This window comes from Psittacula echo (assembly GCF_963264785.1).
Source record: "Psittacula echo genome assembly, chromosome: Z".
NCBI lineage: Eukaryota > Metazoa > Chordata > Aves > Psittaciformes > Psittacidae > Psittacula > Psittacula echo.
In genome coordinates, this window is record NC_137742.1 from 10767290 (window position 1) to 10782311 (window position 15022).

At 42.8% G+C, this 15022-nt stretch overlaps 1 protein-coding gene across 1 annotated transcript in view; it reads left to right on the forward strand.

The window, feature by feature from the left end:
• DNAI1 (dynein axonemal intermediate chain 1) overlaps positions 1-15022 on the forward strand; it is a gene marked incomplete at its 5' end in the record, with an annotated part of 158188 nt that overhangs the window by 20290 nt on the left and 122876 nt on the right. The window contains 2 exons of the mRNA XM_080637471.1: positions 1489-1548; positions 3925-4062. Of these exons, the coding sequence (XP_080493597.1) occupies positions 1489-1548; positions 3925-4062 (198 nt within the window). The remainder of the gene's footprint in view (positions 1-1488; positions 1549-3924; positions 4063-15022) is intronic.

The window sequence follows — 15022 nt, forward strand, 5'->3', positions numbered from 1 at the left end:
CTCAGCCTGGCATCATATGGGAGATGCTTCAGTCCTCTGATCATCCTTGTGGCCCTCCTCTGGACTTGTTCCAACAGTTCCATGTCCTTTTTATGTTGAGGACACCAGAACTGCACACAATAGAAAGGATAATGGTATTTATGCTTGTATTAAGCACAGGTACTACAGTAACAGACCCACGTAAGTATGACAAATCTTTGCTGCTGCTACATGAGACTTTTCGCTCCCTCTCTATGCATGCACTTTCCAATCAGTACAGATCCTAGACTTTCCCTAAGATCTTTACTGAGCCTGCAGCCACTCCCATTGAGTGTGTCTTCACCAAGCCTTCTAACTGAGCAATAGTGGCGATGCTGGCCCGTGGTTCAGTGCTCAAAAAGGAGCTTTCTGAATTGGTGATACAACCTGCAGAGAGAAAGTTCTCCTATTTTCCTTACTGCCCTAGAATCAGAGTATATACAACTTCCCCAGAGATCCTGTCTGCCTTCTTGCAGCTATTACACCTCAAGTGAGATGCCTTTACAACTGATGGGCTTGGAGAGATCTAAGAGTTACTTTATTGCTGGAGCTACTGTCTCCTTGAAGGCATACCATCTTTGCCCACTAGGAACGACGAAGAATCTCAGGAGAGTTTTTCCAACAGTGGGGTGCTTACTGCAGAGTCTGAGCTAAGATTCTGCAGCTCAAAATCCCCTGTGGAGGCCACTGAATTTGTTAGTTCCGTGTTCTCAGATCTGCATATTCTCTTCCTATTGATTTCACTGGGAGAGGCTCGCGTGCCACTGTGAGATTCTGCCTTTGAAAGCAGAATATAGACCATACAGCTGTGAAGCACCTCTGCGTGCTGTAAAGGGTGTGCAGTTTCCACCTCTGAGACTGCTCGATTTCAGAGGTCAGTGAACTACTACATGCAGCTTCTTAAAAATGTCCTGACACAACAGTTTTTCGAAAGAAAATGCTGCTCAATGAAATGAAAGTATCAGAAATATATTCATTTATTTCAGAATGTTTATGTAAGGGTGACAAAAATATGATTTAAGTAACATGAAACTAATTGTTATAGGTATCATTCTGTTCAACTCTTTTGCTTTGACTGCTACACCCAAGTGGGGTTTTAACATGTAGGTCAAAACTCTTCAAATTTGGTAGGATATCATAGCTGATACCATAATCAGTAGCAGATTGGGTCAAATGATAAAGTGAAAGAAGCCATTTCAACTCCTTCAGAATGAAATACTGAATTTAGTTTTTTTAAGTATGTTGGAAAAAAAATAAGAACCTTCTTTTGGTCCACAAGTAAATCTATTTGTAATTGCATGATCACTTATAATGTTTGTGCAGTGCTTTAGGAGTCATTTGGATGTGTGTGAATTAATCTTAGATCAATATTACTCTAACTACCCTCTATGAGAAGGCTGTTTCGACAGATGTCACTGAAAAGAGTTTCAATGCAAAGATTACACTTCTTTATGCTTGTTCTTTATTCAGGAAAAAGCATGTCAGTCAGAGCCTACACCTTGTAAAGATTTCTCATCCACTGCTAACCAGGTATATTCTTTTAAAGTTTTTTAGAGTTTATGTATGAAACTGAGATATGAGAAAGGAAAAACCTAATTGCTATGTTTACATTCCTTGCAATGGAATGAAATCCCATACTGTGGCCTTGCTCTTTGGCTTAAATTTGAGAGCAAACTAGTGTGGCTCTCTTTTCTGCCTTAATGGGTGAACTTGCTAATGGTTTATATTTCTTAGGCGAAGTGTGTCGGTTTCATTGCTTTTAATTGATCTATCACTTGCCAGCCACCCTGTCCAGTCTGCTTTAGGAGTCTTAAATGAGTGAAAATGGGGAAACCACAGTGAGAACATGGTTCTGGACTCAGCGAGAGGTGGGCTGCAGCTTGCAGGCACTGCCTCCGCTTGGGGACATGACTGTCTCTGGAGTGGGGACTGTCTTGCTGCTGAAGATCTCCCATCACTGTGTGGTGAGTGAGCTGGTTATTTATGAGGAACTGTGATCCAGAATTTAACACCTGGTCAGCTGCAGGACACCTCTATCAGCTGATCCCATCACAGACAGGATCAACGGGGACTAAAAAGATGCGAAAAAACCCCAATGAAATAGCACTTAGGACATGTCTGCATGCTAGCTCCACTTTGAATGGTGTGTTTAGAGACTGGAGAACTCTGAAGATTTCATACAGCTGGGATTTTACAGGGGTTCTTTGAAGTTTTAGGAATGTTGCTAAGAATTTGATGTGTGCAACACTGTGTTTTTTACTTTGTCTAAGTTCAGCTGTACGTGAAAGCAGGTTTCTAAGCCTGAAGCTGAAACTAGTGAGATTCCTACTGCATAAGGAACATGGAAGAGCCACATTAAGCCTATTGCAACAGACTTAGCTCTGTTTTGTGTAGTGGGAATGTGCCAATTTATTAATGGTGAAGAACTATATAATATTTTCTCCATCTCTTAAAAATGTAAAAAAAAAAAATTGCATGCTATTTTACACATTAAATATGCTGTAGCTTTCATTGGAAAGGGAATCCAGCCAATTCTGCTAATTAATTCTCACAGATATTTTCAAAACGTATTTGTGTTTGTCCCTGTTGCAAATACTGCTTCAAGTAGTGTACCAAACTGGTATTGGAAATACTGGTTTTTTTACCAGTATACCACAGGGGAAGGTATAAGGTAAAGTAAGCAACTTAAAAAATGCTGTTATGGAAAAGTGATACGAAGCAGAGCGAAGGTGTCTTTGTAACCCAGTCTATTCCTGAACTTGAAATCACAGAGTAACTGGCCTAAGATCTCACTTCCCTTCAGTTAGTTTCCTTTCATTTTTGATGATCTGAGAATTAGGGAGAACTATTTAAGACAATTAGGCTGTTGCTGAAGTTAACCTACTGTACCAAACTCAAGCAAACAAACTCATGAACTTGGACCTCACCTAAGTTCTGCATGAAATGTCTGAAAATTAAAAGTTTTCCTGTGTTTTCTTTTTAGTCTGTTGAATTTTTGAGTAGATAAAAGATAAAATCTTAACACAAACTCTTTTTTTTACTTCAACTGTTTTTCCTTTTGTTCTTCCTTATGCTCACAATTTCCTTTTTCAAAGGTTTCTGTTCTCCTCCTACTCTTCTTATCACATCTTCTTTGTCATTTTCCTGATGTTTGGAACATCTTTCAATGTAATTTTTGCCTGCAAATTTAAAACACAATGCAGGGTTTTTTTGCTAAAGATTTCTGTTACCTTTTTTTTTTTCCAGTGCTCTAGTCTGTATTTTGTGTTTGAATCATACCTGCTTTCCTAAACTTATGTGTCAGAATTAGATTGCCTTTGTTTCGCCCTGAAAGTAATGTACCTGTTTCAGATACTGTACTAGCACTCCAATACTGATGAATAATTCTTAAATAGAAAAATTACTTTCAGATCTACTCAAGTAAGGCATTTGTGTCATGTGGCATAGCAGAAGATATAAAGCTGCTCTCAGTTTCCATTTGATCATATGCTGCAGAGTTGGAGTCCAAGATTTCAACTGTGTTAAGCAGATACGATTTAGTTTTCCAGCACCACATGAGAAATGTTATAAAGCGATGTTTAATGCATGTTTCCTGTTAAGCTCTGGTAAACTAACCAAACACAAAGTCCTACAAAAAAGATACAGGGTCAAAGCACCAAGAAGAGTTTCAAGGAATAAATCATCAAGAATGCAATCGGGTGTTGTTAAAAAGTAAAACATACCCCATCAAGCTTTAAAAATCCTGGGCTTCAATCCTTTACTGTTTGTGAAACCAGCCAGCTGTCTTCAGCTGATTCTAGTGGGAGTGTTATTGTTGTGAGGACACGTATTTTTGTGATGGTGTAGATAGCTGTTTTCTGGCATATAATCAGGTCCTGATAAATCCTGCCTCTGTCTGTCTCTCAGTGGGAGATCTATGATGCCTATGTGGAGCACATTCAGAAAATGGAAAAGGAAAAAGAGAAAGAGAAATCAAAACCTCAGGCAATAAAGAAAGAAGAGGTGAAGAAGAAGGAAAGAAAGTTTACTTCTCTGGAGTTTCAGGTACATTTCATAATGCTGGAAGAAGGCTGCTCAGGGTGATGGTGGATGCATCCATAATGCAAGTCTGGGGAAAAATAGCAAGTCATGCTGGCTGTGTAGCTAGTTGTCTCAGTTGTCAAGTAACAACCCTAAGAAATGAAAAAGATATTTTCATTAGAATCTGTATTTCCAAAACAGGATTTCCATTTTACTGTACTTTGTATGGGAATACAAAACAGGGTTAAGCCATAATCTTGTCTTAAAACCTGATTTCCAGTTGACATATAGGTCTCTTTTTTTGTGCATTATCATGTTTTTGATAGTGGGTATCTCATTTTTAATTTGCATGTGACAGATAAAAGAATGAAATAAGTAGAAACAATGTGTGACTTTTCAAAGAATTCTAAGTGATGCAGAAGTTTTAGGAACAATCTTCCAATCTGAAAGGCAAAGAAATTTAGGATTCTTTCAAAATGTTAATAAAGCACTGGTATTTTAATGATAATTTTATAGATTTATAATTTATATATTTTATGGTTATATGCATAGAAAGGGTATATAATATATGTTTTATATAAAAGTTAATCATGGTTAATTAAAATCAAAGCCTACATACTTAAATAACAATTCTGGGAGGCTTGACCTAATTTGAAGGGGGATTTCGTGCATGGCTTATTCATTCAGTTGGAAAGTGACAGAAATGTCTCTCTCCAGTGTCTGAACTGCTGTGCCACAGTCAGTAATTACACAGTATGGTGATACCTCAGTCACAGTGATGTGATCATCCCAAGAGGGGGTCAGCCACTCTGATCCCTATGGACCAGCAGAGTGAATGTCAAGGGCTGCTGATCTGGAGTGGCCTCCATTAGACTGGCTTCTCAGATTAGCAGGTATCGTAACTCCTGCCAAGCTCCCAGATGCTGTTTTTGTGATCTTGCTGTGAGGGTGATACTGACTCCTAATCCAGCATACTCTGTCAGGAGTGCCTTGCAGGGATGCCACAGTCCCTTCTGCTAAAGTGACAATGTCCTCATCTTAAAAGTGTGATCCCAAGCACTGAGAATACAATATGGCAGTGCTGAAATGTGGGAACCGCAAGCCATCCTGTTCCCGCTATGTGGATAATTAAAGAAGAAGAAGAATTGCTGGTAGTGCACCTGGGTCTTGAGCAAGCCAGCGAGTGTTTGGGTGCAAGGCTGGGATGAAGAAGTCTGGGGAGTGATTGTTTATAGAATGGAATTTATAGTGACTGAAAACGGTCACTGGGAATGATGTAGTTGCAGTTTGGCTTCATGGCTCAGACCTGTATCTGTATGCTGTATATTACCATGCTTGAGTGAATAAAGGGAAACTAGTTGTGAAAGCAGTGTGTGTGTGTGTGTGTGTGTTTAGCCTCTTTCTTTACAGGCCACACTTCCTCCTGCAAGTAATAGAGGAGCCAACAAGGAAAGGTGCCATGCTTGACCTCGTGCTCACCAACAGGGAAGGGCTGGTTGGAAATGTGATGCTCCAGGGCAGCCTTGGTTGCAGTGACCACGAGATGGTCGAATTCGAGATCCTCGGGACAGTGAGAAGAGCGTGCAGCAAGCTCACTGCCCTGGACTTCAAGAGAGCAGACTTTGGGCTCTTCAGGAGCCTGCTTAGTAAGGTTCCATGGGATATAGCCCTAGAGGGCAGGGGGGTCCAAGACTCTTGGTTGTTATTCAAGGATCACCTGCTCCAAGTTCAGGAGTGTTGCATCCCAACTAGAAGGAAGGTCCAGGAACCTCCTTGGATGGATAAGGAGCTGCTCAGGAAAATTCAAAGGAAAAAAGAGGCTTATAGAAGGTGGAAGCAGGGACAGGCGGCCTGGGAAGCTAGGGACCAGGTGAGGAAGGCTAAGGTCCAGTTAGAATTGAACTTGGCTAGGGATGTTAAGGATAACAGGAAGGGATTCTATAGATACGTAACGAGTAAAAGACAGACTAGGGACAACATAGGCCCCCTTCGGAAGATATCAGGAGAACTGGCTACCCGGGATTTGGAGAAGGCTGAGGTTCTTAATGACTTCTTTGCCTCGGTCTTCACTGGCAAAGTCTCTGACCGCACCACCCAAGTCTTGGAAGGCGAACGCAGGGACTGTGAGAATGAAGACCCTAGGCCCACTGTAGGAGAGGATCTGGTTTGAAACCATCTTAAAAACCTAAACGTACACAAGTCCATGGGACCTGACAGAATCTATCCACGGGTCCTGAAGGAGCTGGCGAATGAAGTTGCTAAGCCACTGGCCATCATATTTGAAAAATCATGGCAGTGAGGTGAAGTTCCCGATGACTGGAAAAAGGGAAATATAACCCCCATTTTCAAGAAGGGGAAAATGGATGACCTGGGGAATTACAGAGCAGTCAGTCTCACCTCTGTGCCTGGCAAACTCTTGGAGCAGATTCTCCCAGAAGGCATGCTAAGGCACATGAAAAACAAGGAGGTGATTGGTGACAGCCAGCATGGCTTCACTAAGGGGAAATCCTGCCTGACCAATTTGGTGGCCTTCTATGATGGAGCTACAAAACTAATGGACAGGGGCAGAGCAGTTGATGTCATCTACCTGGACTTGTGCAAAGCATTCGACACTGTCCCACACGACATCCTTGTCTCTAAATTGGAGAGACATCAATTTGATGGGTGGACCACTCGGTGGATGAAGAACTGGCTGGATGGCCGCACGCAAAGAGTTGTGGTCAATGGCTCGATGTCCAGCTGGAGACCGGTAATGAGTGGTGTCCCTCAGGGATCGTGTTGGGACCGGTCTTGTTCAACATGTTTGTCGGTGACATGGACAGTGGGATTGAGTGCGCTCTCAGCAAGTTTGCCGATGACACCAAGCTGTGTGGTTCGGTTGATACGCCAGAGGGAACGGATGCCATCCAGACGGACCTCGACACACTTGTGAGGTGGGCTGATGCCAACCTTATGAAGTTTAACCATGCCAAGTGCAAGGTCCTACACCTGGGTCTGAGCAATCCCAGGCACGGCTACAGGTTGGGCAGAGAAGGGATTCAGAGCAGCCCTGTGGAGAAGGACTTGGGGGTGTTGGTCGATGACAAAATGAACATGAGCCGGCTTCAGTGTGCGCTCGCAGCCCAGAAAGCCAACCATATCCTGGGCTGCATCAGAAGGAGCATGACCAGCAGGTCGAAGGAGGTGATCCTCTACTCGCTCTCGTGAGACCTCACTTGGAGCACTGTGTGCAGTTCTGGTGTCCTCAACATAAAAAGGACATGGAACTGTTGGAACAAGTCCAGAGGAGGGCCACGAGGATGATCAGGGGACTGGAGCACCTCCCATATGAAGACAGGCTGAGAAAGTTGGGGCTGTTCAGCCTGGAGAAGAGAAGGCTGCGTGGAGACCTCAGAGCAGCCTTCCAGTATCTGAAGGGGGCCTACAAGGATGCTGGGGAGGGGCTATTCATCAGGGACTGTAGTGACAGGACAAGGGGTAACGGGTTCAAACTTCAACAGCGGAAGTTTAGATTGGATCTAAGGAAGAAATTCTTTACTGAGAGGGTGGTGAGGCACTGGAATGGGTTGCCCAGGGAGGTTGTGAATGCTCCATCCTTGGCGGTGTTCAAGGCAAGGTTGGATGAGGCCTTGGGTGACATGGCTTAGTGTGAGGTGTCCCTGTCCATGGCAGGAGGGTTGGAACTGGATGATCTTAAGGTCCTTTCCAACCCTAACTATTCTATGATTCTATGATTCTATGAAAGATTTTCTTTATGTTCCAGAATGTTTGGAGAGATAGAGGGTTTCAGGAAGTGTTCTTTAAGTTTTAACACAGTTTGATCTATACAGAATTGTGGGTTGTTCTTTCCTCCCCAGTCCAAGTTAAACCAATTCCAAGACAAAAAGAAATAATTTCTATCATGACTGGAGCAAAATGCACTGAGAGCAGTAATACAGAAACAGGAGAGTAAATTCTTAGTTTGCCCCTGGAATAGGTGTAAATATATCAGCATAACTAAGATATATCTATGTAATAGAAGCTGGCTTCTGAAACTGGCTTTAGCACTTTCATACTATATGGCTGATTCAACTGCAGAGGATTTGGATTGCTTAGCGACCCCAGCAGCAGTGTGCCAAGAAAAGCCTTAGTATAAACAGACCAGGAACATGTTCTATGTATTCTTCTGAGAAGCTTCATCTTGTGAATTGTACCACTGGAATTCACAGTCATTTTAAAAACTGATAGATCTTTCACCAGAGTCTCTTTCGAAGAATTAAACCTGAAGTCAGTGGTATGATTACATGGTGTACTGCTAAAAGCTGATAATAAAATGAAACAAAAATTCTACCTATGAAACCATATAGTAAAAAACCTTCTTTGTGCTCCATGCGGGAGCAGGGTGATGCCCAAAGGAGGTTGTGAGCCTCTGGAAAGCCCACTCTGGAGCAGGCTCCTGGCAGGACCTGTGGCCCCATGGAGAGAGGAGCCCTGGAGCAGGTTTGCTGCACAACTTGTGACCCCGCAGGGGGACCCACACTGGAGTAGTCTGTTCCTGAAGGACCGCATCCCAGGAAGGGACCCACACTGAAGCAGTTTGTGAAGAACTGCAGCCTGTGGGAGGAGACCACATTGGAGAAGTTCATGGAAGACTGTTTCCCATGGGAGGGATCACACGCTGGAGCAGGAGAAGAGTGTGAGGAGGAAGGAACATCAGAGACAATCTGTGATGCACTGACCACAGTCCCTATTCCTCTCCCCCTGCACCACTCGGCAGGAAGAGGTAGAGAATTTGGGAGTCAAGTTAAGCCTGAGAAGAAAGGGAGGGTCGGGAGAGGTGTTTTTAAGATTCAGTTTTTATTTCTCACTACCCTCCTCTGATTTGATTGGCAATAAATTAGATTAATTTCCCCAAGTCAAGTCTGTTTTGCCCATGACAGTAAGTGGTGAGTGATCTCTCCCTGTCCTTACCTCAACCCACAAGCTTTCACTGTGTTTTATCTCCCTTGTTCAGCTGACATAGGGAGTGACTGAGCAGCTTTGGTGGGCACCTGGTATCCCTCGAAAATCAACCCATCACGGTCACTTAAATGGATCTAGAGAAAAGAGGATGTGCTACATCCAGGAGCAGTGATACAACATTTGAAACTTTTCCTCAGTTTTCAATAAAGGCAACAAACAGAACATGTAGAGCACAGGATATCAAAGAGGAATGATACAAGATTTTCTGAGCCGAAAATAATTGGAAGTGGAGAGAGCTAGGCAGAAGCGTTGTATCTGCTTGTCCTGTTCTCACTGTTCCTGAGCCATCTGCTTATTCTGGTTACAGAGAGGATTTTGGCCTGGGGTACTCCTGGTCTGATCCAGGTTGACCATCCTCATGTTGTTATATGAGTGTAGAAATAACAGGATCTGAGGTAGAAGCAAAATGCAAAGAGCTTAATGCAATTAAACTGATGCAGGCTAGCTCCTCTCACCCTGAGATGACAAGGCATGAAATCACGACTCTGATAGTAAGGATTTTTAATGAATCTGTCTGAAGAGGGGTGGAGCTGTGTAATGGGAGTATAACAAGGATATATTATATGTCAGAGAGGTAGAAATGGTTCCATGAGTCTGATCTTTAACAGTGTATGAGGAAATAGAATTAATAGCAACGGAAAGAATAGAGACTTGGGAGTAAATATGAAATGGAATAAAATAGCACATGTTTGCCAAAGGTAGGTTGTGTCCAAAAAACTCGCCTCTTTCTTATTAATAAGAAAAGAAGTTGTGGTTTCCTTTAACAAGGGAAGTATAGTAAAAATAATCTGGCTGAAATTCTGTAAGGCTATTGCTATAGTGCCTTTAGGAAATGATCAAATAAGCCAGAAAAGTTATTAGTACAGATTGGGAGGGATCAGTGGAGAGGAGGACTGCATTTTAGAGTATCAGAGCAATCTTTGATAAGGTGAGGGTTTATAATTTGAAAAGACAGGGAGAAATGTGAGTGTATTGCTTGGTGAGCTGTGATATGGCTATGAAAAGACAAGTATATTGCTGGAATGTATTGTGTGAGGAATAGCAGAGAAATGCTTCTCTTATGTAATGTGGGGTGATATCTGGAGTACTACAGGGATATAGGGTTTTGATCACATCTCTACAAAGATGATAGATTACAAGCCTGCATAGATATAGAAAAGAATACAAGAAATGGTAAGCTTCAGTACGAAAGACCAAAAAAACCTTTGCATATTTCTCTGGTAATGCAAATGCAGAGAGAGATCTGAAGTAACTGAAAGGGAGAAGGATTACTAAGGCAGAGAATAGTGTTGACAGAAATACAGATGGATGTGAACCATTTAGGAATATGTTACAGCTGGAACTTACTGAGCTGACCGGTCTCTGATCTCATCTGAAGCAGAGGTTGAGTGATTTCTTCAGAAGTCCAGATGAAATTTATATTTATCAGAGAAAATATGCAGTCCTGGTTCAGACTGAGGACCTGTCTGACTTGTCTACCTCACTGTAGCCTTACCCTTTCTGAGGGGGGTATGCCTGGTGAGACAGCACAGCCCACAGAGTCATAATTATAATTTGGGAGCTCTTGGATGGCCACAGCTATTTCTGAAATAACAGCTGAAATTGAAATGTAGTTAACCTTCACATTATTGTTAACCTGTTCCCAGTTATTCCTAGGGGTGGATGAGTTGTTACTGATCCCTTTGTCTTCAATCTGCTATTTACAGCATATCTAGATGAAAAGCAAATGGTGGAAATGAACAGATAAGTACAATCCTGGAAATTAATTCTTACCTGACAGGATTCAGCCCGGTGGTCCTTGTTTAGGATTGGCAGTGGGTTTTTGCAGTGCATGGAGGTGTTGGCTGGGTAACAAGACAACTTCCCTGTACCGTGCTTTTTTCCTTGCAAGGCAGGAGTTTTAACAGTCACAGTATATAGACACAGATGGAACTAAATCTGGCCACTGCCATGAAAGATAATAAAACATGCTTTCACAAATATATTAGCAATAAAAGGGGGGACCTTATTGCTCTCTACAACTGCCTGAAAAGAGTTTGTAGTGAGGTGGGGGTCATTCTCTTCTCCCAGGTAACAAGTGATAGGACAGAGGGCATGGCCTGAAGCTGTGCCAGGGGAGGTTTAGACTGGATATTAGGAACAATTTCTTCGCAGAGAGGGTGCTCAGGTGTTGGAACAGGCTGCCCAGGGCAGTGGTGGAGTCACCGTCCCTGGAAGTGTTCACAAACCGTGTAGATGAGGCCATCCATCAGTGACATGGTTCAGTGGTGAGCTTAGTGCTGGGGAATGGTTGGTCTTGATGATCTTAAAGGTCTTTTCCAACCTAGTTTTTAATATGATTCTACATGTATTGCTAGAGGTATGAGCAGTTACTGCAGTGGTTTTAGGATGGGGTTTGTCTTCTGGATATACAGTTTTACACCAGCAGAAGGGTTTTTTCATGCTTTAGTTTACTGGAGTTACACATTGGAACTGACCAGCTGCTGAGAGGCAAATGTGAAGCAATTAGTATTAATGAATAGTAGAGCAAGACCAAGACATTTATTTTCAAAATATTATCCCATTATCCGTCTTACATATGATTCAATTAACATTATTGCTCTTCTAAAAATAATTTATGCACAGAAATAAATGAAACAAATTTGTTAGCTCACAAGCTCTCACTACATTTGGCTAGCTAGATCTTTCAGAAATAAGACAGATTAGGCCTATAACTTCCACTGAAAATCTGTTTTGGTAACACACAGAATAAATCAAACCTGAGATAGGACAGGATCCAATGAGAAAACAACTTACTCTGATCCAGTGTCATGCCAAAAACGTAGTTATTCATGTCTGTCTTGCTGCCAGCAAAGCTACCTAACGGGAAAGCTGACTTTAAGCTTTTTCGATTCATCTAAGAGTTTCCTGCATTGCAGGAAAAATTCCATTGAATAATACATTGTTTCTGTATTTACAGGTGTGTGTGTGGGGATGCTGTTTAAAGCCTACTTTCCACTCGTCAAAAAGGAAAACCATCATAGATTCTGAATATCATACAATCCCAGAATGGTTTGGCTGGGAAGGGACCTCAAAGCTCATCCAGTTCCAACCCCCTGCCACGGGCAGGGACACCTTCCACTACAGCAACTTGCTCCAAGCCCCGTCCAACCTGGCCTTGAACACTGCCAGGGATGGGGCAGCCACAGCTTCTCTGGGCACCCTGTGCCAGGGCCTCAGCACCCTTACAGGGAAGAACTTCTGCCTGAGAGTTCATCTCAGTTTCCCCTCTGTCAGGTTAAGGCCATTCCCCCTTGTACTGTGTTTACATGCCCATGTAAAAAGTCCCTTTCCAGGTTTCTTGTAGATCCCTCCAGGCTCCTCTAAAGTCTCCCCTTAAGGAGCCTTCTCTTCTCCAGGCTGAACCAGCCCAGGTCTCTCAGCCTGTCTCGAGAGCAGAGCTGCTTCAGCCCTCACAGCGTCTTCGTGGCCTTACTCTGCACTTGCTCCAACAGGCCCACTTCCTAATGTTGGCAGCCCCAGAGCAGAACGCAGGACTGCAGGTGGGATCTCATGAGGGTGGAGTAGAGAATCACCTGCTGCTCACACTTCTTTAAATGCAGAGCAGAATATGATTGGCTTTCTGGACTGCAGGTGCACACTGCTGGCTCATATTCCGTTTTCCATCCATCACTTCCCTCAAATCCTTCTCCTCAGGGTGCTCTCAATCCACTCATCGCCCAGCCTGTATTTGAAGTTTTGGGGTTGCTCAAGCCCAGTTGCAGGACTTTGTGCTTGGTCTTGTTGAATGTCATGAGGTTTGGACAGGCCCACCTCTTGATCCTCTCAATATCCTTCTGGATGGCGTCCCTTTCCTCCAGTGTGTCGACCACACCACACAGCTTGGTGTTATTACAAATGAGGCAGGATCTAGCATTCAGCTTTGAGTATGCATACGTAAGCCTTATCATCTGATCTTCAGCCCAGAATGATGTCTTAGGATGAGATTCAGAATGCTTGCAGTGCAAGTTTCCTATTCTAGCCTTTAACAGTGTAAGAGAACAAGAGCCATGATCCTGCTCATGTCTGCAGGCTACAGCACTGCCATTCATCTCCCGCTTTTTGCAGTATCAGATGCATATTAAAACTGAAGAGAAATTTTTGCTTGCATAATAGGTGAATGGAAGCTAACACAACTGATGGATCAGCAAGGCTTGGAGGATCTATTCTTTATGTCTTGTATGTCTGACTTTTACAGTACTGGAGGGAAAAAGGTGTATTTCATTTCTCTTTTTCTAAATGAAAATGTAACCTTTTCAGTATTTAACCTGTGTCAATTAAGCTTACTCAGAGCAATATGGTGGTGGCAGACAATGGCATTTTTATAGTCATGATCCCAATACTGCTGGGCAAGTGTTGACAAAGGTTAATTGCCTTTTCTTTAGGAAGTGTTTTAGAGAAAGACAGGTCTTACTGTGGCAGAAGCAATAACGGCAACTTGAAGTCAAAAGAGAGAAATCTCAGCAACTGAGAATATTGATTATTACATGACATGCCTCAAGCATTCTCATTCTCTCTGTCTTTAATTTCTCAGTATTTTTGAATTTGCGATGTCTAAGGAATATCGTGCTGTGTTAAAATGTGAAAAAGAAAAAAACCAAAACCCTTGTATCTTTTCCTATGCTTTCTTAAATTCTGAATGTGACAGTAAATTCTCTGTGCTGTTTTCAAGAAGTTTACCCACAGAGGGAGGGAAAACCTGAAGAACATGATTGTGGCCACACTGATTCAGATCAAGGCTTTAACCACAAGTGGATGTGTAAACTGTAAGAACACAGCAACGGTATATCCCAGTCCCAAATAGTCTTCTAGCTTTCAAGTGTTTCCACCTACTTCCTAAGCTTTATAAGCTTTATATGCTTTGACACATAGATGGAAACACTTGTTCAGTCTTCCTTGAAACCATGTAAAATGCTTGCATCTACAACACCCTTTGACAAGGACTCTCACAGTTGTGTCATCCTTCTGTAAGAGTCACCTCCTTTTCTTTATTCTGAACTTGGGTTTCCACTAGCTTCACTTGACACCCCTACTGTTATGTACCAGAAAAGACAGTGAACAATCAGTTCCTGCCCATCCTCTCAGGGCCGTTTAGGATTTCATAGACATGTCTTGTATCTTCCCAAGGCATCGCTTCTCTAGACTGGCAAGTCCCAGCCTACTCAGTTTTTCCTGGTACAGAAACCATTCCAGACTTGAACTTGTTGCCCTTCTCTGAGCTTGGCTTTAAGTTCTACTTTATCCAGTCTGAGATGGGAGAATAAAATTGCACACATTACTAAAGGCTGGAAAACTATGGATTTATTAAAAATGTTGAAAATCATAGAATTGCTTTTTCTTTTCTACTTTGCCCTGTCATTCTTTGTGTAGTTCTTTAAGTTTCGTGCTCTTGAAGCAACGCTGTCAGCCTCCCTCAAGTCTGTGCAGAGCCCAGGAAAGAAGCAGAGGTCTGGGACACACATAATATGAAGTCATGTTCTTGGTTCTGACTGTGTCTGTGTGGTCTAGTTTTGGCAACTCATTTCACTATTTCTTTTCATGTTCAGGGCACCCTCTGAGCTGTGTCAAGGATGACAAGTTTCTTTAGAGCGTTGTCACTGCGGAGGAAATCATGCTGTGCTGGCAGTCACCAGTTCCTAGCAGGGTTTGAAGATGAAAGGCTTTGAAACACTATTGGGGCTTTGGGGCAGGAGTAGATAGGGACGCAGGTCCTTGGAGCGGAGAACTTTGCATATGCCTTGGTATTCTCACATGATGGCACAGAGCTGTGCTGGCATCATCCTCATGGCCCAGCACAGTCTGAGGACTCGGCAGCCAGGCTTCTTGTCCTCCTCACTGGTTAAACCAGTTTGGATTTTGCTAGCGGCTGCACAGCACAGAGGATGGAAAGCACACTCACATGAAAATAGGAGTAGCATTTAGTAAGAAGATGGTTGAAAGCCTG